Below are 24,711 nucleotides of genomic sequence, written 5' to 3' on the forward strand. Positions count from 1 at the left end.
CTCCATCGCAACCACCTACCTGTGCTCTTCTGTGACCGCTCAGTTTGAGGGGAAACTGCAAATAACTCCTTCAGTAGCATTTTACAGGTATGTTTTTTAATTACAGCTTTTACAATCATTATCATTATTGTTATCATATTATATTCAATTATCATCACTACTCTCCAATAATATGAAGTTAAATCATAACACAATTTGTTTTTGTTTTTTTTTTCAAAATGTACACATACAAGTAGCATATCTTAAATGTCCATAATTTAAAACGTTTCCTTTTTCGACCTAAAATGAAATTACAGTCAGTCTTAAAACTAAGTATGAAATGAACGTACAGTTTAATACACACACATACATACTGTACATACATACATACATACATACAATAGCAGTTATCATAAAAAAATGATAAAAATAAAATACACACATTTTACAAAGTCCTGACCCAAGCTTTCACATCATTAGATGATTGATATCATGACGTTCACTCTAAAATGGTTGATTTTGGCATGCATATTAACACAAATGCTTAACTCTTTTTTTTCCCAGTTTGAACAGGATTTTGTCATAAAGCACTTTGCTAATTGTCTCATTGTCTGTCCTATTCACATTTGTGCATCTCATGTCTTTTATGGCTTAAGAACATACGTTTCATCTCCCCTGTGTACACTTCCACTCTCCCTTTGAAGCTCCCTCTCCCAAAACCCTACTGTGTTGTGGTGTTCCTAGTATGTTCTATCATCAGTCTACATCAGAGTAAGATCACCTGCAAGGATGCGTGTTGGAGTGTCATTCTCTTGATCCGAGCAGGGACGCAGTTTCCAATTTGAAAACTATAAATTCATTGTGTCAATATTGCCATCTCACACTCAAAAACAGAAGATGTATTCACGATAGGCAATGGTCACTTTCTACAGGCCACTTTCTACAGAATCAAACAGCATCATGCCACAACTATGGATCAAGATGGAGAGAGAGAGAGAGAGAGAGAGAGAGAGAGAGAGAGAGAGAGAGAGAGAGAAACAGATGGATAAACAGACATTCACTCATTATTTTATCATCTTTTCAGAAATCATTCACTCAGTGTCTTTGATTCTTCGAGACGTCTGCCTCAAACGTTGTTGGTCATCTTCTAGTGTCCATTTTTGATTTTGATCCTCACTTTTTTTTTTTCTTCAAAAATGTGTTTTTTCCACGGGTAAGGATGGAGGTGGGGCTCTACAAAATAGAATAAAGCAGACTTAAAGAAGCGTAACAGCTCCTGCTGAGGTGAGATGTCTGATTTGGTGTTCACACAAGCTATTTTTAACTACAGATACAATCGGGTGCTTTTCTCACCTGGTGTGCTTATCTTTTAGCAGGAATATGTTCTCACGGACCCCGACTCTCCTCTCGGGCCAGAGTTTACTGACAGACAGAAGAGGATAATTAGTAAATATAAATATAATGTGGATATTTGACTCAAGCAAACCTAGAAACTATGTTTAGTAGGTTTTCAGTTCTCACTGGATTCTAAAAGCCACTAAAATATTTGGAAGTTGAATCAAAATCCATGAACTGTAGTTTTAATTCAAGACATTTTGCCAAAAGGCTTCTTTAGTTCTACCTATTGTGAGGAATAGTGTTGGTATTTTATTCTGAAAAGCCACATTTTGCTTCCTGAGGATATTAATTTCATCAGCTCTGTATAAAACAACAAAACATGTTTGTAGGAAAGCGAACACACAATATTAGCTTTCTTGCTGATTACAACATGATTGATCGTCTGTGCTGTAAATATGAAGCTACTGTCAGCAGATTGTTAGTTTAGCTTAGCACAAAGACTGACTGTAAGGGTGAAAAGCTTATATAGCTCTAGTGAGCTTAGTGATTTATAGTTTATATGCTTATTCTTGCAGACAGTAGGAGATTAATGCCACTCGCTTGCCTCTATGGTCAATATGCTAAGTCAAAAGCAGCAGCTGGTTAGCTTAGTTTATTTTAGCATAAAAACTGGAAACAGGGGAAAACACTTAGCCTTATTAGCTCACTAACTCATGAATAAATGTGTTTAGAAGTGCTGGTAGGCAGTTTTTGCCACCTTTGGACAGAGCCAGGCTAACTGTTTACCCTTACATTGAGTCTTTGTGCTAAGCTAAGCTAACCAGCTGCTGCTTGTGACTTCATATTTACTGTATAGGCAAGAGAGTGGTATTATTCTCCTAACTGTCTGCAAGAATAAGCATATAAAGCAAAGTGACACAGGGGGTGTCAGCCCAGAACTGCATGTCACAGGTTCCTTGTATTTGTCTGGCTGTTTAGATCCAACTGACATGTTGAAATTTACCCGCAATGTCACACTGCTAAACAGATGCTCCACCTAAATACCATCATTCATTTGTAAAGATGACATGGAAAGCCCTGACATTAAAACAAGCTGCCGGTGCCTCAGTTGACTGTACTTCCTGCATTTCCTCATTTCTGAAAGACCAGCCTCTCTGGGACACTTGAATCCAAACATAACATAACTGGAAGCCATAACATGGCAACAAATCGTCACAATAACCCAGTTTGCATGTTTCTGTTTTGGATGTAATTTTCCCACAACACAGGTTGCGAATACAATCGGCTCTGGTGGAAATCTCTGATGCTGGAGCGTGACGCAAGCAGTTGGCCGACAAAACAGCCTCTACTCTCAAACTCTTACCAGATGATGAGAACACGAGCGCAAAACGTTTATGTCTATGGATAACATATTACAATCACATTGTTTTTACTCTCTTAAATTTACAGCAGGTATTGACTGAAACCAGCTTGGAGGAAAGGAATTTAATAACATTCTTTGAAAAAGTATAAGTATAAATGGCACCCAATTTGTAGCTAAAAAGCCCATATGCTTGGTTAATAAGTGCTATAATTACCACTGATTTGCACAGTAGGCACCAGTGAGTGACTGTCTGCTCTAAAACACTGCGTGGTTGGTAGTTGTTTCTCTTTTGTCAGCAGATGCTTCAGGTCTTAAACTCATTCATCAAAAATGCTTTTGACCTTTTACCGAATTTCCATCACCACTGTTTTCACTTGGGCGAAGCATAAATAAATGAATAACGGCAGGCTAACGTCACACAAATTTTCTGCTGCGTTGCTGCGACACACATTTTTAATTTCAGCATGTTTAGCTTTGTTAGTGCACAGCATGATTAGTTTAAACAGGAAGAAACCACTGTGTAATGTCTGATCTGCTCTCACACTCATTCAGCCACCGTGAGCTGCCTCACCTTCACTCTGGACTTTTCTCAGGGTGACCGAGGGGGTCGAGATGGCCGAGGCACGGAAGTTGGCAGGTAATGTTTCCGAGGAGTCGGAGGTCACGCCACGGAGGTCCTTCTCCCTGAACATCTTCCTCCATGATGGTGACCGTGTAAATGTTTTTGTGCCGTCCTGTAGACACCATGAAATAACACCAGTGCCAAAAAATAACAGTGCTCAGAGAAGAAGCTATCTATTTCTGGGTCTTATTCATTACGCATTAGTGGTGTTTAACAAAGTAGTATTTGACAAAGCAGGATTTGTTGTGACAGTATACCACAGTTGCACAGTTTTTAGTCCTAGATGCTGTAACTAAGCAATTAGTGGTTGTGTAAACACAGCTGAACCAGTTTGGCATGCTAACAATTTGCCACCAGTGGAACAAGCACTGATGCCATGAAGGCTCTTTACAAGGAATAGAGATATTTCAGTCGGATCTTTTACCACTGAAGGGAAGTGATCCTCTGACATATTTAATAACGGGCAAAAAGTTTGGACCAAAGGCCCTTTTGTTAAGTAAAATAGTCTTAGTCGGGGTGGTTACAATCAACACACATTCCCGCCTCCTGGCAGGAGCAATTATCTTGATTGATTTTCTCCTGACACTCTGCTTTGTCATACCTCATCTGGCCTCCTCTCTGTTCCCATGGAGATGAGAGCATTGTACTCCTTCTCTAGGAGCTGCCTCGCCTGCAAATGATAGACAAACACAGCTTTAAGATTATAATTAAGATAATTTAAGAGTTAAAGATTAGGATTATCTTGGCAATAGGCAAGCAGAAGGTGTGGCAATGAGAATTTGTGACAGCGGTTGTGAGATAAGTGCTCGATAGAGGTGGTTTTTTTTTTTACATTCAGGGTCTGCCAGTTCACAATAAAAGTGGTGTGCTGTGGAGTACCTGTGTGTTCTGATTGGGTATCTGGAGGAGGAGGGCCAAGTCAGTGTAGTCAAAGGTGTCATCTAGCGCCAGGAGGGCCCCATGCACCCCGCTTTCCAATAGGTTGTCAGCAAATTCTTTCAGGCCGATAGACTGCACCCAACACATCACTCGCTCGTTGGACCACACCATTACATCTGCAGTGAAGGACACAGGCAGTTATCACCAGTTCTGTATGTGTAAATGTATGCTCTGGCATCATGTCTAAACCACAGGCCTCACCTTGGTTCTGGTGTTGACTCTCATCCCTCCTCCTCTCCAGCTCCTTCCTGTCGTAGTTCAAGCGCTTCAAGCACATGATACCATAGTGAAGACTCACCCTGTATGTGAGAAAGACATATTAACCTAATTTTCATAAAAGCTGGAAGGTATTAACACCCAAGAAGAGATCGATAAACATCACAATTAACCCATGAATCTTTCTTTCAGACCTGTGGAAGCTGTCCACCATCTTCAGCTGGCCCCTCAGTTCTTTCTTGGTGAGGTGATCCAGCATGCGGGCATCCACCAGTGACTCCATGAAATAGGAGCGGTACTGGGGCAGACCCAGACTGGGCAGCCATTCGTTTCCTACCCACTCGTGGTTCATGTCTCCATAGGCCAGGATCTGGAGGACGGTGAGGAGAAAGCACAAAACAGTCCTGAAACTGCTAACATCTAGGACTATGACCTGAATTTGAAACATATTTTTTTTTATGTATTTTGATGCCAAGTTCTTTGGCAGACAATATATGTGTCCTGTTTAGTCCTGTTTAATGCTGTTGCTCAACAAGATAGATGAGGTGCTCAAAAAACAAAAATGGTTTATCTAGTATGCAAGTGTTAAGGTAAATAAAACAGTGCAACCTATATGTCCCAAGAGGGCACTAAGTCCCTCCTGTCTGCAGCTGTCTCTCCTTCCTCTGAACTCTATTTACACTGCAGCGCTGTATATACACCGCTGGCCCACCAGCTATCATGTAAAACATCCCTCAGATGTGTCAGCTGATGCATCACAGACAACTGGAAACATGGGAATTGTGGGTCAAAGTGGCAAAGATGTGGTACCTTTTCAGGAATGTCCATGATCTCTATGGGTAAGAGTTAGACTGGGATTTTGAGTTATGATAGATTGGTACCACCTAACAAATGTTGATAAGCTGCACTAACAACTTTTATTAACATTAGCTGCTTAGCAATGATCACTTACGTACAGTCCATTTCCTCTTGAGGCATTAAAGCTCAAAAGACACTGGAGGACAGTGAGCTACAACCTGGCATCCCAAAAGTCACTATTAAGCCTAAGCAAATGATTTACTAACCATTAATAAAGCCATTAATTATAGCTGATAAACCCTGCCTAATGCTTTATTAGAAAGTGTTATTGAAATTATTCTAAGGTTTATTCTCCATTTAATGCCCAGTCAGGAGACAAAATGTCACTGTTGGTGATTTTTTGCTCAGTCGGTCTCTGTGCTGGTCCCAGACTCCTTCTGGTTTTCATTACAGTCATCTGATGAGGGGCAGATTTACCACAGTCTTACCTTCAGCTGATGTAAAACAGGCTCAGCTAAAGCGTGCAACCCCGGCTCTTCATAAACAACAGTTTACACGACGAACAATGGAATCCAAACGTCCAATCAAATTGTCAGTTTATGTTAGTGTATGGGAACGAGCCATTACGTGACCACACTAGCTAGCGCCTCACATTTGAGAATGTGTTCGGCAAAAATAGGGTTCGTAATGCAGTGCTGCCAGTTATGCTCTCAATTGAATAATGAATCTAACACCAGGTGTTTAATGAATGTCACATTACACTGCACAATGTGACGATCACCTGTGCACCGCCAGAAACTCACCTGGTCCCAGCTGAACTCCTTCTGCTCCTTCAGGCAGAGAGGAAACGAGAGAGAAAAGGGACGGAGAGTTGCAAAGAGTGGGAAAGATCACCAGGGGTGTGTGTGTGTGTGTGTGTGTGTGTGTGTGTGTGTGTGTATTATGATGCATCAGTGCCAGGGTAGAATGGAGAAGAAGAGGCGGGGGAGGGCAAAGGGAGGAAAAGTTTTGTTAGTGAGTGAGAATTAGTTGGAAAAACGTTACATCAAAACAGATTTTGAGGGAATAGTAAGGGAAAGGTGTAGCCAAACATGCCTAATTAGAGACAAAGAAAAAGAAAAAAGCTCATCAATGTGAGACCTTTGATCATATTGATAAGAATAAGAGGCCAAAACATAAAACAATGACACGTATTACAAATAATACAGAAAGTACTGTAATAATGTTTGCCTCAGAACTGTCTTTAAGCAAATAAAGAAAGTGCAACAGCCATAAAATCAATGTAATAAATAATAATAATAATCATCTTACTGGCTTGGTGGCAGCAGTGAGAGACTCCATCTCAGCATGTGTCATCCAAATATTACTGGTCGACTGGAATGACATTAAAAAAAGCAGTATCAGCCTCCTTCCTTGACATGCATGAATTTGTCCTAGCTGTGTGAACCCTGTTAGCTGATGCTTGGACATTCATTGTGCTTTTTAACTGAGCCTTACAGAGCGAGTGCTTGCAGGTGCGGAAGGACTAGTGAGGGAGACCATTTCCTGGATGGCCAGGCGGAGTTTGAGCCTGTGTAGAGGGTTGCTGATGCCGATCTCCCTCTGGATCTCTGTGTCCGACAGGTTAGCCATAATGGCGCCGCTCTTCACGTTGGCCCGACACGCTGCCACATACCATGCTGGCATCCCCACCCACAGCTGGATAAACAGAAAGAAGATGACCCTTGTAATGATGATACTTCACAAACTATCAGGTGAGCATTGCAAACCGGCTGTGGAGTCCTAACCTGACCCTACTACCCTCAGATTTATGCTAGTAAAGATGCTGGAAATCTATATAAACTCATTAGTGACACATTATATCTAACTATGCATGACGTACCTCAAGCCACGTAACAACAGTCGGGCCGTCCCATGAGGCGAAAGGCAGACCCTGACGACAGGCTTCCTCTAACAGGTCATGCCTGGCAAGGAGAGTGGAAAACAGAAGTTTGACAGAGATTAATTTCTTCATATCTCACTTTACCACTGTGTTCTTTTATAAATAGAAAATTCCATTGAACTTGAGATGTTAAATACCATCACATTTCTGCCAAGCACCACAAGGGTATATATTCGTTAAATGACTGGCAGCATTGGAATCAAAGCTCCGGGCCTGGTTAGTGTCATCCTCTACCAAAGGCTGTGCCAGTTAGTAACAGACTGTGCCCTCTCTGAATAGCATGAGAAGCATGTGAAAAGATGACTGATCTCACTTCTTTTTGCTGCGGCGATCCTTTTCCACTGTTCCAGTCCCGAGTTTAGTCAGGCCCAATGGGTCAGCTGAACCCAGGTCATCGGAGGGTGTTGAGGCTGGAAAGGTCAAAAGGTTCAAAATAACAATTACCTTATGAAGGCAGGTGATAATTCCCTCACTGCAAACAAATACAGATGTCAGACAGCAAAATGACATTGTGAACCGGTAGTTTCCAATCTGTCACTGACCCAGTGAGGCAGATTCACGCCCAGGTGCACCGATCCTCCCCTTTTCCTTTTTGCCAAAAAGACGACCGATGGATGACTTAATGCTTTTCTTTTTGCTGGCTTTGTGGAGGGAATCCTGGCTTGCAGTGGTGACACCATCAGCAGAGAGACTAGAAGGACAGAGAAAGGAAAAACTGTGAAATCAACACAAAGTGCATCTGAGGGTTGTTTGTTGGACAAATAAACCTTCTGGAGGGTACCTGCGAAATTCACGGTGGTCATCAAGGCCTGCGCCTGGGTGAGTGTGCGTCATTCTGTCCAATCGTAGGGCTCGAGGAACGGGAGGAGGGGTGGAGTCTATCAGGGCGAGTGCTCTGCATTCTTCGCCATCTTTGCTATTCTGCAGGGTGGAAAGATTTGTGTGAATTTACAAAGCACCCTCTCTAAATTATCCTCATTTGAAGCTCATTTGTGGCCTATATCACAACTTTGACTCAGCACCTGTCTGTCAGTCTCCCTGGCAGGGGAATGCGGCAGGCGGGGGGTGGAATGTCCAGAACTGGGTGGCGAGGGAGACGCCAACGTGGAGGAGGTGATAGAAGGAGTCATGTACCCCCTCCCGACGCTGTCCCGACCTCCCAGCGAGGAGGGCGGAAGAGGGGAGGCATCGAGGGCCACACTGCTGACTCGGCTCTCGATTTCTTCTGCCCTCAGCTCTGTGCTCTCCTTTTCCTCCTGAATCAGCCTGAGAGGAGAGGAGAGGGGAGAGGAGAAGAGGATTTTTAAAGCTTATTGTAACTATAAAACAGAATATCCACATAATTTTGAATGCAGGCTGAAATACCGGTTGCCCAAACGGACTTAGCATCTCAAATTAGTCTCATAAAAGTCCCTAATTGACATAAAACTCACTTAATCTCCTTGTTAATGGCCTCCAGTTGCTCCTGCAGCATGATGGCCAACGTCTGTACATCTGTCTGTCCGCTGGGAGAGAGCAGCTCCGATCCGAACAGAGTCTCCCTGTCGTCCTCATCATCAGAGCAGCCTCCCTCCACGCCACCCTCAAATCCCAGCATAGTGCTGCTGTCCCACTCTCCATACTGGAAAGAGGGAAAATGGAAGGGCGGATGCAGGACATTGTTATACTAGTTATAAATCATTACAACATAATCACCATCATTGTTTCAGTGTGAGATAACACCTTGTTGCTATCATCTCTAGGAGGCCCCCACCGGCCACGGTGTGCCCGCCTGACCACCACCCCACTAGAGGAGCTGCTGTAGCCGGATGGGAGCGAGCCTCCACCCTGGGGGTACCGCAGCTCCGAGGCGCTCCCTGGAAGAGATCTTCGAAAGAGGGTGGAGGGAAGTGAGCTCACGCTGCCCGCCCTATGGTGAGATCAAGAATTCATTTGTTATGAGACATCACTTGAAAATCACAATGCTGCAGACAGGATTCTCTGGAAAAATACACCCACCAGGTACAGTATTACAGATATTAGTGGAAGTAAATTACATCTAAACAGGAGTGTAAACAAAATGTGTGATCTGAAGGGGCAGTGTACATACAGCATCCCTTGAGAGACTTCGTTTTTGTTTGCTTTCATGCAGGACATATTGTAGAAATAAATACCCTTAAAGGCTCATTGTATCTAACCTGGAATAAGAAGAGCCAGGCCGGCCTCTCAGCTGATCCAGCTCCAGTTGGATTCGCTCCAGCTCAGCAAGGAGCTGCTCCTAAAGAAGGCAAGAGGAAAGAAGGTATTTGGCCTTTTTTTCCAAGGGAAAACGACCTCTATTTGTTAAACACATCATTTTCTAACCACATGACATCTCTTGTTGGGTAAATTTCTGGGTAAATTGGATTGAACGTTTGATCATGGACACACAGAACATGAGAATTAAATAATAGCATAGCTCATAATACCTTATTAGCTAGAAGATCATCTTGGATTTTCTTCATATTGGATAGTTCCTCTGACAGAGCATTCTAGCAGAGCAGAGGAATTAACACCTTTTAAAACCATTCTTATTTTCCATTATATCACTAAATATTCTGCACCACTAATTTATCCTCTCGTTACCTTTTCCTCTAGTGCTGCCATCCTTTCTTTGAGGTGAAGCTGCAGTCTCTCGTTGGACTCAGACAGAAGCTTGTCCACTGTATCTGAGAGGCGTTTGTTGTGTTCATCATTCATCTTCTCCCTCTGCCTTGCCTGAAACGAAGCGAGCCCATGATGAAGGTGCTCAAGACAGAGCGTAAGAGGACAGCAGCAAAACTTAAATTTGGAAGCCAAGTCGAGTAAAATGAATTATGTTACCCTTTGTAGCTCTTGGTTCTTCTCCTCAAGTTGAGCCTCCATTTGTCGTAGACGCTCCTCAAAGTTTCCATGGCGTTCCTCTGCCTAAATTAGAAGAATCAGAAATATTCCCTGATGCTCCTACGAGCCTGTTTCTGATGCATGAAATAGATCTATAACAGCACGTATGCAGGGTTAAGGTGACTGTAAAATAAACTCGAACGTAAAATGTAGCTATCAGCACCGAATGTAAGAAGCAGGTTATAACAGGGTACAGTATGTCATTGCCTCTGACCCAAAGTACCTTGTTGAGAGCAGCAACCCTTTGGGCAAGCTGGGCCTCGATCTCAGGCAGAGTCTCTGCCCTCTGGAGGGTCTGCTGGAGCTTCTGCTTGGCTTCATCCAGACGTTCCTGTAGCTGTCTGTTCTTCTCTTCACTCTGGATGCACAGATGGAAACATACAGTATAATTGTACTTGGATTGTTAATACCACCATAGAACTCCATCAAACATTGCATGCTGATGCTGGATTATTTGAGACACTCCTTACCTGTCTGTGCAGTGATTCTTTGCTGGCCAGCTCATTTTCCAGCTTGTCTTTGATATCATGTAGAGAAGTCGCCTCCCTCTGGGCGCTGAGGTACCTGCATTCAACACCAAGACACCATGAAATTATTAGAGCTGCACTTCTCAGCCAACATAACATGATATATGTGATTATATGCAAGGGTGTAATTTCCCACCAGGGAGTGGGAGGACACATCCCCCTCGCTTTTCAAAATCTTATTTTTGTCTCCCTTACTTATACAGTTTCATTTTAATTCACTCACTGAAATACCACTAAACCATGCCCTCCTACTGTCCAACCAACAGAATCCAGATGGGAGAAGCTCTGAGTTGATCAAAGCATTAAAATGCTCATCTGAGTTGCCTTCAGTTCTGACAGTAGGCTTACTACATTTAAGCCTTACAAGCAGTAGGGAGTTATTTGGGGACTTTTGCCCCAGATTTTGCCTCTCAGGCAATGTAGAAGCTTCCCGACCCTTCTGGTGGAAGCTGTTGGGGCTGTACGCAGCTTGTGAGGAAGCATGCAGACAGGATCTGATTTTACAGATTATGCTATGGAAAAGATGCTAGAAAGGATCATCAATCAAAGATAATGCAATAAACAAACTGTATGCATGAAAGTCAGCTTTTGGCATTCTTAGTAAAAATGTAATGCAAATGTCATTATGTAAAACAGTATAAAGAGGTGTCAGGACACCTTTGCAACACATTGCCATCCAACAGGTGAAACATATGGTCCTTCTGCTATGTTCGTTACAGCTGATGGGAAAAAAAGGTGTGTGGTGAGTCCTTACTAAAACTAAGAATAAATTCCTCAAACTCAGCAAAGGTTACCTGCGTTCTAGTGTTGTAATCCTTTCCTCCATGTCCTCCCTTTGGCAAAGGGCCTAGAGGAGACAAATATGTATCATGAAAGAAGATGATGTGCAATCCAGACATTCATGATAGACATGAGATAACAGATCTTATTACATATTAACTGTATATCATATCTAATGGCCAGTAAGAGATACCTAACAGGAGAAAAATTTAAAGGGTGGATGACCTGTGTAAGTACAATATTTTAATACTGTAGGAGTGTTATTACAATTTCTTCTGCATTTGTTTTATTAATGTACACCAATAAGCAAAAGTCCACCTCTGTTTGATTTCTCTTAATTTCTGTCTCATTAGAGTGCAAAATAATGCATATTACGACTTGTCTAACATATGCCCATTGTGTTCAAATATACACATGGAGCCCCGGGAATCGAGGGAGCCCAGGGTCTTGGCCAGGAAGAGACAGATTGGCCCTACAGACCTCTTTCACTTCCCTTTGGAGCTTCTGATTGGCCTCCTCTGACTTCGTCACCTCCCTCCTGGCGGCCGCAAGCTGTTCCTCTATTTCCCCAACCTGACGTGACACCACGAAGGGACACAAGATGACACAAATTGAACCTACATGAGTCAGTGTTAACCACCACACCACAGAGTGTAAATAGACATGACAGTGATTCATTGCCAATGTCTGTCTGGTCAATGTAAAAAACATCACTGACATAAGTGTAACATGATGAGAGTCTGACACATCAAACCCACAGTAAACTAGACACAGAATATGTCTCTTTTGAGTTTTCAGTTTTCTCTTCAGTTCTTTCATCCTCTGATCAGACAGAGTAGGTTTTGTAGAGCAAAACATTATTGTGACCCATTACACAAGACTCTGTTAGACACATGGATGCAGTATGTCCGTGATTGCATTCAAATGACGTCTTATTCTACACTATATAATACATTTATGGCTTTTCAAAGCACCTGCAATAGTCTAACTGGCCACAAGAGGGAAGAGGGAGACCAGCTGACATACTGTGCGTAGTCCCCCTCCTTCTTGGGATATACTGTCGGAAATACTTGAGGAATAGCTTAGCTCTACTGAAGGGAGAAATGCACACATATGCTTGTATTTCTAGTCTTGTGAGGATCCTCACTGAATGCATCCAGTCCCCAATGCTAACCAAAACCATTACTTCAAAGGAATTGTTGGACATTTTGGCAAATGTGCTTATTTGCTGTCTTTCCAAGACTTCTACTGGAAGATCAATTCCACTCTCATGTAATTACAGTAAATATGAAGTTACAGCCAGTTAGCTTAGCTTAGCATGAAGACTGGAAACAGGGGTAGAAAGCTTGCTGGGCTGAAGTGTAAAAAACACATTGTGGTTTTAGGCAATAAATATATTTCCCAAAACATTGAGCTACCCCTTAAACAATCAGCGCTAACCTAAACTATTATTTTACCCCTAATCGGTACCTTAACCTGATAGTTATTTTAAAATCAAATCACCTCAGCTTCACCTCAGTGGTGTTGCTATAAAGTGAAAATATCATCAAGCTAACATCATTTCAAAAAAGCTTTATTGAATGATGTGGTTAAAGAGCATTAGCCCTGATAGCTTGACAGGTGCAACTCAGCAATCAATTTGTGAATGCTAAATAAAAAGAATATGAGAAAGCCTCCAAACAGAGTAAATTAGTGTTAGTTTTCCAATAAACTCCATCCAACAGATGGATATTATAACTATATATTACAGTTATAACTAAAACATTTCAGCTTGTAATAGAAATTAATACTCTTATTGTCTTATGATTATGTGCTCTGCCTAATGTTAAACTGTCTTATATCTGAGTGCACACTGTGAAACTTCTGCCGGTTCCCAATGGGTGTGAAACGTTATCAAAAGCGAAGCTGTGATAGTTGGCCTTCAACTTTAAATTCTCAGAAGATAGAGGCAGAGAAAGAAACCCCCAGGGAAAGGAAGATAGATAGAGAACACTGTGTAGTCATTAAAAGACAACTGTTAGTCTCTGAGGTTGACGAATGTGGGATGCTTTGTTCCACACGTGGCTGTATGTACACATATGATTACTGAACTTCATATATCTCTCAGGCCAGCAACCTCAGAGGTTAACTTGCAAATGATTGACTCAATGTTGATGATTGATTTCACATTTAGCGCTGACATCGTATTAACAGTGAAATTTCTCAAAGAAGTGAAGATGTCCTTTGCAATAATGTCCTCGCTCTTAAGTTGCAAACCTTGCATGGTCCTCACATGACAGATAAACAGAGCCACACACTCACCTGCCGGCACATGAGGGCCAGCCTCTCCCTCAGCTGGGAGAGTTCAGCTCTCTGCCGCTCTATCTCTCCCTCTCGCTGTCTTTCCAGCTCGCTATCCTCCAGGCCAGTGGAGGGGCCGTTGGGTAGTCGCTGGAATGACGACAATATAGAAAAAAATGAGAGTGATGAAGAAAAATAATTGGTTAGAATCAGTTGAGGGTGTAGCTGAAACAAATGACATGTGGATGAAGTACGACTTCGAGTTAAAACCACACTGACACACCATGGTACCCATACATCTACTTTTCTACTGACTTTCTGGACGCTAACACATACACAAAAACAACTGGAACCAACATGCATAAAACCCTCCCTTACATCTTTCCCGCCGTCCACCCCTTGTTGACGTCTTTTAATTTGGTCTCTTAAAGAGATTACCTGGAAAGGGGGAGACAAAATGGGCAAACAGACAATGCAAATGAATGTTCTTTTTTCACACCAGGCATCCATGAGGCAGAGAAAGTCATTCTCATTGGAGTTTACCTCTTGAGAAGAAGCTGCAAGTTGATCCTCTAACATGGACACCCTCTCGAGGGCCACACGTAGTCTCTCTCGAACCTGTGGGTTAGAAGTTATATATTTGGACCTACCATTACGGTATTAACAAAAAACAGTTTCAGCTGCATTTGTATTGCAAGAATGGATTTGCCCTTTTTAAGCTCCTAAATGAACTACCTCTTCTTGACCTTCCTGATAATTTAGAAGAGGCCACACCACTACAGGATTTCTTGCCAAAAGGTGAAAAAGGTATTTCTGCACCTTGCATTGGAATTCAGGCGATCCAAAATCAGCATTGTGTGTGTGATCATCGAGACAACTTCTGAATAAAAGTGAGTGAAAAGAGTAGATAATTGCAGTAACTTACTCCTACTTGCAGCAAAGTGTAGGAGGTTGCTTTTTGATTATATGCATGCTCAGAGCAGGAATAGCAAATGTGGATCTACCTATTATTTGCCCCATTTTTATGTTTATTTAAATGTTGTTATTTTTAGTGGTTTAATGTGGTGGATTATGTGTTTGTATGTGAGAATTAGCTGCAACTTGTGAGCTAAATCTACCCTATTCTGATTTATACATATCACTTCACCTTAACCGGTGATATATTGTACAGTCAATACAAAGTGCTGAGATATCCACGGCCATACTGCAGCCATCATCTCTTTAAGTTTTGTGCTTAAGCACCTGCTGAGAGAAATATCTGTCTCTTATGCTGAATTGCTTGAATATGTTCACCAGCTAGCTGCTAACTTTCTGCCTGTTTTGGTGCCAGGTCAGCTAGGCAAGCGCTTCTTATGCATTTGCTGAGTCAGAAAACAGCACTAACAAGAGTGGTGACACTGAACCAAAACTGTGAAGTTGAGGGCCTGAAAACCAAAACATGAGCTGAAAGACACTATAAAGCTATAAACTATACTGTAGACTATAAACCATGATGCTTTTGTGAAAAGGACGTGAAAGAGTTTTACTTTTATCTTTAAATTTCATTAGAAGCAGTTTGATAAATACAGCGCCCTGATCTACAATACTCAGATACCCACCTTCTCATCCAGGGCCTTGTGGTGCTCAAACAGGGACTTGAGGGCCTTGAGGACTTCCACCTCACTGGAGACCCCTGCCGGGGACTGGGCTTGTCTTTTCACCACCGTCATCCTCAGACTGCGCTCGTGGCGAGACACCAGACACTCCAGGTGTTCCAGCAACAACTGCAGGAGGGAATGGGTTGAAAGGGAAGGAGATTGGGAGGTGAATGCAAAGAGGTGAACAGAGGGAAGAAAAGGAGACCCAGAGGATGAGGAGAGAAAGAGAATAAGAGAGACATAGAGGAAGGGAGGACAAGGGTGAGAGACAGAGAAGATGCAGAGGAGTGGGGAGTTTTAAGAGTGACAATGAGATGAAATTATGTGGTGAGAAGAGTGCCGGGTAGCATAAAGGAACAAGGAGTGAGTGGGAGAGATAAGGGAAGCAGATATGGACATAAAAAGGAGTCACGAAGAGAAAAGAGAATGTGCAGAAGAAAGAGGAAGAGAAGGAGGAAAAAAAACCCAGAAGCAACTGAAACAGTGTCTCACCCACACAACCACAATGGGTGAGGAAGATAACACGGAGGCTGTTACAGTGCTAATAAGCAAAATGGCCGCTAAACATCTTACACGTGTGTTGTTTCTCTCCGCCTTGAGCTCAGCAATCTCCTCCTCCCTCTCCAGAAGCTGCTCCCGGCAAACGTTCAGCTCTTTAGTCAACACAGCAAACTCCTGTGGAACACACAAGCTGTGATCAGGGGCACAGAAAACAAACTGTTTAAATGTAAGGTTTTAATAGTTTAAGTGGTCTCTGCTCAGCCAGCTTGAGCCACGACGAGAGTTTAAAAGAGCAAATAATTCAGGCCAGACGTGGTCAAATTGAGTGACTGTGAAAATTGAATAGAATCAGCTGCTCTTAGCATACACTAAAACCATATAAAGGCCTCCAGAAACACACTTTGTGAAACACCTGAGACCAGGGATGTAGGGAGCTGTAAATGATGTAAACCTGCATAATAATCATGTAAATCACTGACACAGTTTCCACCACCACTCTCTCCTGCTCATCCTCCTCTGTGAACTCGCATTCATGGATGGATTACATCACACTGTTACACAATGGCTCTGCACTGGAATGCACAAGAGAGACCCCCAAAACACAGCATCGATATGTCATTTACAACGCCGCTGGGGATACATTTGCAACTCCTGCATAACGCTAAAACAGAGTCCAAACAGGAGAGCATGTCTTACTCTTTCTTAAACAAAAAGAACCAGCGAAGAACACTGGTAGAATCTGTGGTTATTTCTTTATGTCTCCATCAAACATCAGTGTACCCTTCATCTTTGAGGCTTTTCCTGTTGGTGACAATGGTGTGTCCATGCTCACAATCAGGATTACCTGCTTTATGACTGAAAAACAATTGAAGGCAGACACATGAAACTGGTCTGTGTTTGCGTGGAGGAGGGAAGAGAGAAAGAGGCAGAGATCTATGCAGATGGTGACACAGTAGGTCCATTGGCTCTTGGCCTTATGGGATTCTTTCTTGTTTGGATAGGGGTCAGCTTCTCAGTTGGCTTCCCTGGTGGCCTTATAGTTTCTTTTCTATTTCCTCTCACTCTGTGCTTGTGGGTTCTGGCCTCCCTTAATTTAAATGAATGTGCAGTCCCCATCTATGACGTGCAAGGAAACATAGTTATATAAATAAGAAATACATATTTGGAAATGCTTTTGCCTGGTGTTAGCTGCAAACCTTTAACACTTTTTTCAGGTTTCGTAGAGAATATCATAAACACCTGCACATTCGAATGCAATTCAGTAATGAAGCCCTTTAACATATAAGAACACTGTGGACTTTATAATGTTCAGCTGTTCATTGAAATAGCATCAGAGAGGTATTTTAGGATGCAACTCATGATTATTTTCATTGTTGACTAATCTCTTGATCACTAAATCATCAACTGTTCAGTCCATAAAATGACAAAGACACATAAATAAGCCTCTGACATCTTTGAATCACTTGTTTTGCTGTTGAATGTGTGGCATTTTTGCTTGAAAAAAGACTCAAGCCATAAACAGTCATCAAAGTAGCTGCTGACTGATTTCCTGTCGATCATTTATGTATTAATCAACCAGTTGTTTCAGCTCCAGAGGTGATAACAACGTGTTGGTTTGGCTGTCGTTTTGTCATTGTCTTGGAATATTTTAGTAGAAATGGGAGACCAATGTGCTAAATTGTATTGTACTAGCTTCCATGGTTTCTATGATATTGTATCCACCAACTTAGATAAGCAATAAGCATAACAGGAAAACAACATGTGGACATGTTATGTGCTGCCTGAGAAATGATGAGAGTAGCAACATCAAATCAAGATCTAAAAACATGCAAAACCTTGTAATGATGACAATGACTACACAAAAGGACCTGACATACAGGCCTGAAAGTTGATAATGTGTAAAAGGCAACTGTACATACTGCAAACACACATTCAGAGCTGGGGGTTTGTCCCAGTGTAAAAAGAGAAAACTGTTCTAAATATGGGACAAAATCTTCAGATTCCAGTTATCATTAATGAGCAGTTTCACCCACTTAACTAAAGAGAATCAACTATTCATTTAAGTTAAGCTGAAGCCACAAACAAATATTAGCTTCCAGCGTCATTAATCATCCACTAACAACATGGTCAACAAACATAATAAAACCCAATTACACAATAAGAGGAAAATTGCGGATGCAACTTAGACTAAACAGCCAGAAGATGATAGGAACATAACCCCTCTGCATTAGTAAGAACAACATTAGTGAGGGAAACTCTGAAGATGCAGACGGGGAAGTATTTAGCATCCACTTTCTGGCTGCGTCTCTCTGCATGAACTGTCACTGCAAAGGCTTACTGTCTCATGAGCTTGCTTCACAATGACACACACTCAGAAAAACACACTCACACAAAACTAGACGCTGATAGCACAGAGGATAAACAACGTTACCTCACAAGGAGGAACTTAACGCACTTGCTCTATCAGCCAAAACACACACTTTCGCCTCCAAACTACACTGATTCCTCCATGCACACTTGCACAGGTTGCACGCACACATATACACACAGTTGTACCTGTGGCAGAGCGATAGATAGCTGCCTCTGAAGTGACTCCTTTTCGTGTCCGAGCTCGCGGAGGCGGAGCTGAGCCGTGCCCAGGCTCTCCTGCGTCTCCCTCAGGTTCTCCAGCAGCCTCTCCCTCTCCGTTAGCATGTTGACCATTAACGACTCCAGGTTCCCTGTGCTGCCTCCTTCGTCTCCACCACCTCTGGGCTCCCTCCCACTGAAGCCTCCTCCTCCCATCGCACCTCCGGTGCCTCCGACTCCCGTCCCGGCAGGTGAGGAGGGGCCCCCACCAGTCCCACTTCGCCCATCCTCAGAAATGGTGGGCATCACCTCGCACATCATCATGAGATCGTGGTGTGTGTGTGAGTCAAGTTAATAGAGAAAACTAAAGAGCAGATTGTGCGTGCAAAATGTCTTCGTGCCTCTGGGTTTTTATGAGCTTCTACTAAAAGTTTGATGTGCAAAATATAAATCTTTACATCTTCAGTTTTCCAAAAATATCATTCCTTTGGTCTGCATATCTTCCTCTTGTTTATTGCCTGTGTTTTTTTCCCCCAGCACTCACTTCTGTACGTCTTTGCTCACAAGTCTTCCTTCACAAAGTCCCAACCTGCATGGTAAGTGATCACAATATGTGTTCCTGCGTTATGCAAGAGGAAGAAGTATCTATGGGGAAGCCATTCTGCAAGTGGCTCGGGTTGGTCGAGGGTGAGGAAGGGAAGGGGTTATGGGGAAGGAAAGAAGGGATAAAGGAGGACCAATGCTCCTAAATTGTGTCCAAGAGGCAGAGCTCCTCACAGCACCGGGGTAAGAGCTGAAAGGAGAACAGACATTGCATTAGATTCCCCTCAACAAACTTCACTGTGCATGTAACAAATGAGAGAGGACACTGCAAGAGTGTGCTGCTAGTTAAGGACAATACAGACTAATGTAAGTCTACGGACATGTGAGAGGAACTCTTTATGGTTTGGAATCAGTATTTTTGACAAATTAAAGTATACACTGACTTAGTGCATAATGAGGATCTTATAAATCCACTCTGAACCTTTAGAATCTCAGGTAACTGTGAATGATATGAACGGTGTATTTGACAAGCAAACACACATGCAACTTGGGAAATGTCTTTAGGAGACAAGCATGAGGCTCTTCAGCTAAGAGATAGTCCAAACGTTACCACATACTGCTTGGAATTGTGTGTGTTAATATGGCTATAGCCAGCAGCAGCTAGCTTAGCTTAGCACAAAGACTGAAAACAGGGGAAAACAGCTAGCTTGGCTTCACCCAAATGTAAAACAAAACAAAACAAAGTCTACCAGCACCTCTATAGCATAGAAATTTAAATGCTATCTTGTTTGTTTCATGTGTAAAAAAATTGAATTGTAAAACTACAATTTGTGATTTTACACTGTGTGACAACTTCCTGAGATCTTCCTGGGTTTTGTTTCCATGCTAAGAGTTGCTCACAGTCATATGCTTGTTGCACTCATATGAGAGTGGTATAGATCTTGGCAGGAACAACACATTCTCATACTTAAACGACTGGATAGGTTGATTGCCAATGGCTCCCGAAAAGACATATGCTATATTACCTTTGGAGCCAAGTGAACTTCGCCCCCACGTCGTTAACCTTGTCAAACGGTTGCAGTTTGTGTAGCTTTCGGCACCAAAAGCTACACAAACTTGGGTTGGGTTAAGGCAACAAATGTACTTTGCTGGTTTTAGGAAAAGACCTTGGGTTAAAATAAGTCTGTTACTGTTATGTTAGTGCTGTGACATAAGTTTTTTGGAACTTAAAACGGGTCAACGTTGACTTTTGGCTTCACATGTGATGCAAACAGTGGTCTCCTGCGTTTGTCTGAGCAATCCATCCACTCCACTTTCTTTTAAATGTAGACTTTCTTGCTCTTTATACTGCACACCTGACTACCTCCTTTGTTCCTGTCTTGATTACTACAGCCACTAGAGGTCACTACCTAGCAATAAACATAAACACGGGTCAACCGGCTTAACCTGCCTGAAATTCTGCTTTTCTGGTGAGGATGTGCTCAGGAAGAAAGTGAATACTGTACACACATTTCTCAAAGTATTGAGCTGTTGTTTTAAGGTATCACTATGTGCCACTTGATGAGAGAGTGACCTTAACTGATGAAAGTGTTAAAATGTTCATCTTAGTGATTTACAAGTTAAATTTGCTCTCATTCTCAGTTTTTCTTAAACACTAGGTATGTGACTGTCATTCAAATATGTGATCTCATTCTGCAAAGCTTCCTTTAATCAGTATTGTTGTAAGTCATCTGCATATCTTAAAGGACGTCCTTAACTGGGTAAGGCCTCTGGCTTACACTGCAAACTGTGGGCCAAAACGGTATGGATTCAGGCAATCAGCATTATTATAGGGCCTCGTGTCCCTCTTTTCTTTCCTCCCATATTCTTCACTGTCTAGTCTACAGTATAATACTCAGGGGGCTTGCACTGGCCTTTATACTTTTAAGTGGTTTGGAGTGATTTAGTGCCCCATGCAGGCTTCTTTACGTCAGTGAGACTAGGCAGTGTAATAAAGAATTTCTTTGTCCAACCAAAATCATCCATTTCATGAATCAAACATATCTAGCACACAGGCCTGAGCACCAGTGAAAACGAGTCTTGCCAGTTTTCTCATTATTATTATGGGGATGTCCAGGACCAGAGATGGGGACTGCTAGCTGGTAATTGGAGGCCTGATACAGATACTGAATTAGCTCCTCATGCTGGTGAGCTGGCGAGAGTACTTGGCAACCTCGCTGTGTGTCCCACTAAAAAAACAACTTACTTCCTGCCCTGCTCCACTGATGGATAATCACTGATGCAACATTGAACTGGCATGGACTGCATTTCCTTAAAATACATATTAAGGGTTCAAAATGTAATCATAGTAAAAAACTGTTTCAAAATCTCTGCCATACTGATGACTGCATAAGTAGTAAAGCATCATAACACCATCCTGTATACGTTAACAAAGGAGTAAGCCTGATAAGGTAAGGCCCAGGCATCATCAAACGTCAGAGCTATACTTTTAACCCAGATGTGACGTGAATTTAATGACACTAAAGAGTGGTAGAGCACCTTTAGATGTGAAAAGCTCATGCGGAAGACACCTGACTGATTTAGATCCGGCTAAAGGTCTGTGTAGCACTGAGGACTGCTTTCATTCAAGAGGTGATGGTGCCAAACCTTTTACCAAAGAGACAAAATATATCAGTGATAAACTTTATGCCAAAGTCTGGGAGATAAAAAATGATTTGGAAAAAAATAACCTGAAGCTATCCTCTTTGGGACGGTTTAGATCACCTATAATCAAAATGACTTTCAAAAGCGTTCAGCAAATATCTATTTTCCAAAGGAAACATATTAAGATCTATTGCTTTTTAATGGGAAAAAAAACATTTGTGGCTGTCTCTACAGCCCTGAATGGATGAATCAGGTCTGAATGTGTCATTCATTTGCATCTTTAAAAAAAATACTCATGCTGTGTCAAACAATGGCAAGTACCTCTGATGTTGCTCATATACTGATATACTTTGGGATCCAAACTACCCAAAATGTCCTCCTGAAACTGACTGCAGTGGGTACAGGACATGGATACACCTGAAATGCTAAGACATGGTGGCCTGGATGAAAAACTTTTAACCACCCAGCTTGGGGTAATCTTGGAATTACTCATTGTCATCACCAGCAGCTCTTCATTAGCTCAGCAGGGGCAGCAGAAAAACGGGGTAATGTAATTGCTGAAGACTATTGTATATATTGTAACAATCACTGCACAGCTCACATGAATCATCCCCTGTACTCCAACTGTGTCATATGATGAGTCTGTGCTGGAAAAACAAAGGATTCATTGCTGGAGTCCTGGTTAAGTGCAGGCGAAACATAACTGTGCAGCCTGCAGTTTTGACTGAAGCGTCAGCTGTGAGGTCACTGGGCTTCAGGACCTGTGTGTTTATGAGTGTGTGTGGACCAAGAGAGAACTGGAAAACAAGGGAGAGCACTACTGGTGCATTAAAACCACACTGTAGACTAGTTATCATGAAGGCTTTTCTTTACTGCCGTAGAAATGAGAGCAGCCAGAAAACAATGAGAATTTTTCTATAATGCACAGCTGTATCATCAAATCGCTGCACTAGATGCATTGGTTTAGAGCTCGTGTCACAGTGCCACCATCCTGAAATTGGTCAAGTCTGTGTGTGTTTGTGTGCACATGCGGGTGTTTTCATATTATGTTTGCCCACATCATCATCATCATCATACACAGTCACACCGAATCCTGCTCATAGCCGCCTACCCTGGAGTGGACAGTCTGGCTTTACAGCATCTGCTCATATGACCAATTAGGACAAGGCCCCTCAAATTAGGCTGTGTATCATGTTACTAAACATCTCCAAAAAACGGGCAAAGGAAAATGTCATAGCCTTCTGTATGCTGTGTGTGTGTGTGTGTGTGTGTGTGTGTGTGTGTGTGTGTGAGAGAGAGAGAGAGAGAGAGAGGGAGAGAGAGCAGCAAAAACAGCTCTCCTCCACCAGACACTGGGGCGGGGAGAGGGGTTTGCAGGCTCCGACAATTACAACTAGAGAAAAAGGGTCTCCGCCATCGGTTTTTACATGTCAGATCACCCACCCGGCGAATGCGCGCACGTCGGATGCATTCATGGCATTTCCATAAAAGCGGAACATATACATGTCGCGACTAATAATGAACGCCCCCCCTCAACCCCCCACTACCCCTCCTAATACCATGAAACAGTACCCCCTGGCCAAGAAACGCATCATTGGAATCGATAAGTGATAGTCGGCAGCTGGGCAGAGGGAATGAAAGCACCGGGATCCGGACTAACTCGCTTTTATTTGCGCTGGCATCCACAGCCACACCGGGCTACTGGCAAAATGACGAGGCTCTCCTCCAGATGACAGCTCGACAAGTCTGTGGCCACCTCCATTTCTCAATGTATGGAGGAAAGACCGTTCGATGGCAGACACGCGAGCGCGCGCGGGCACGCACGCACGCGCCGATCTACATTCTTATAGTAAAAACCTTGTGTGTTGGAGTGATCTCCAAATTGGCCTTTCGTGCTTTAAAAAAGGCCGAGGAGGAAGATAAATCCAGGTGATGCCGGAGTAAAACTATGGGAGGCATCACATCAGAAGGATGGCCAAAAGAAACAAAAAATGCACATCGCACATTTTCAGTAATGGGCCTGTCTCTCCAGACATTATGGAATTATAGGCTAATCAGCTCCATAGGCCCAGTGACAGCAGTGTGGCGAGCTGGGAGGTTTGACTACAAAGCTCCCAGCGGCGGAGGACTTAGTTACAGCCATGATTAATTACAAGCAACAAATAGTAGGCCAATCTACAGTGGCATCTTATGATCTTATGAGGACTCTCTCGCGTTCTCTCTCCTTTTCAAGTGGCTATCACCTCACCTAACTGTATGCAAGCGGGAGCGAGCAAGCGCGCCCTAAATAAATCGTGCTGTGTGCTGCCAACACACCTGTCAATGCCCGACACTAACACACAGGCACCGATGCACAGTCCATCTAATATAAGACCATATGCCTCTATTGAAATAGTAATCCCCCTCCCTCCTCTTCCACACACACACACACACACACACACACACACACACACACACACACACACACACACACACACACACACACACACACACACACACACACACACATATACACCCCCCTCTATCCTTGACAACACAATCTTAGGTACTTGTTATCACACACATGCACGCACACACACGCCTTCATCGTTACATTCGTGCATGCATATTCCTCCACTGCGTCTTCCGATGCACATCATTTTCCCTCTGAACGGAAACTGGGTTGCGATGGGGCGGTGTGAAGTTGCATCCTTACCACAGTCATCGCGGGGAGCCTGTAGTGTCCATGTTTGATGTTAAATATCCCCTAAGTCCATCTCCCGCGGATCGTGCCTCTGCGTCCGTACCCCTCATCCGAAACCAGAGTAAAGCTTACTATATATGATATCTTCCCCCCCCCCTTTCCCCTCGTCTCTCTTCTCCACATGTAAACGGGGGGACGCGGAGAGAGACGATACGCCACCTTACCACAGACTCCCCCTCTGTCGGATTGGAAGGTAATGGGTCTTAAAGAAACATTCTCTCAGCATTCTCCGCATCTCTGTGATTTACGCGCGCGCCACGCACGCACTCACGGGCACTCGCAGGCCAATCAACACACCTGATTAATTATACGGTGTGTATTTATAATAGAGAGGGGCGCAAACTAACTGACAGACGTTTTACTTGATACTAGCCCGCATTGCATTTTTTTT

At 42.9% G+C, this 24,711-nt stretch overlaps 1 protein-coding gene across 2 annotated transcripts; it reads right to left on the reverse strand.

Annotated features, from left to right (window-relative positions):
- Positions 1-313: 313 nt before the first annotated feature.
- LOC139349932 (liprin-alpha-3-like) lies at positions 314-24,615 on the reverse strand. 2 transcript variants are annotated; one of them, XM_070991002.1, is made up of 32 exons: positions 24,273-24,561; positions 18,380-19,184; positions 15,896-15,997; positions 15,284-15,448; positions 14,229-14,303; positions 14,064-14,123; positions 13,707-13,835; positions 11,886-11,978; positions 11,420-11,472; positions 10,569-10,662; positions 10,322-10,456; positions 10,039-10,122; positions 9,802-9,933; positions 9,645-9,707; positions 9,375-9,454; positions 8,920-9,106; positions 8,631-8,818; positions 8,220-8,463; positions 7,979-8,118; positions 7,740-7,888; positions 7,511-7,607; positions 7,138-7,219; positions 6,753-6,953; positions 6,567-6,629; positions 6,059-6,085; positions 4,652-4,827; positions 4,443-4,540; positions 4,182-4,357; positions 3,904-3,972; positions 3,252-3,414; positions 1,333-1,401; positions 314-1,212 (listed from the first exon to the last, which is right to left on the reverse strand). In XM_070991002.1, the coding sequence occupies exons 2-31, from the start codon at positions 18,713-18,715 to the stop codon at positions 1,349-1,351; spliced, it is 3,714 nt and encodes a 1,237-aa protein (XP_070847103.1). In that variant the 5' UTR covers positions 18,716-19,184; positions 24,273-24,561; the 3' UTR covers positions 314-1,212; positions 1,333-1,348. The 2 variants fall into 2 exon arrangements, with proteins under 2 accessions (XP_070847103.1, XP_070847104.1); XM_070991003.1 differs by lacking the exon at positions 14,064-14,123 and having other exon boundaries at positions 24,273-24,615.
- Positions 24,616-24,711: the final 96 nt, after the last annotated feature.

Source organism: Chaetodon trifascialis, chromosome 21 (genome assembly GCF_039877785.1).
Source record: "Chaetodon trifascialis isolate fChaTrf1 chromosome 21, fChaTrf1.hap1, whole genome shotgun sequence".
Taxonomy (NCBI): domain Eukaryota; kingdom Metazoa; phylum Chordata; class Actinopteri; order Chaetodontiformes; family Chaetodontidae; genus Chaetodon; species Chaetodon trifascialis.

Coding starts and splice junctions, on each gene's coding strand:
- LOC139349932 (XM_070991002.1), bottom strand. CDS start 18,715: ATGATGATGTGCGAGGTGATGCCCACCATTTCTGAGGATGGGCGAAGT. Junction 9,934..10,038: donor AGAACCAAGAGCTACAAAGG/GTAACATAATTC, acceptor GCTTCGTTTCAG/GCAAGGCAGAGGGAGAAGAT. Junction 3,415..3,903: donor CAGAGAGGAGGCCAGATGAG/GTATGACAAAGC, acceptor TGGTGTCTACAG/GACGGCACAAAAACATTTAC.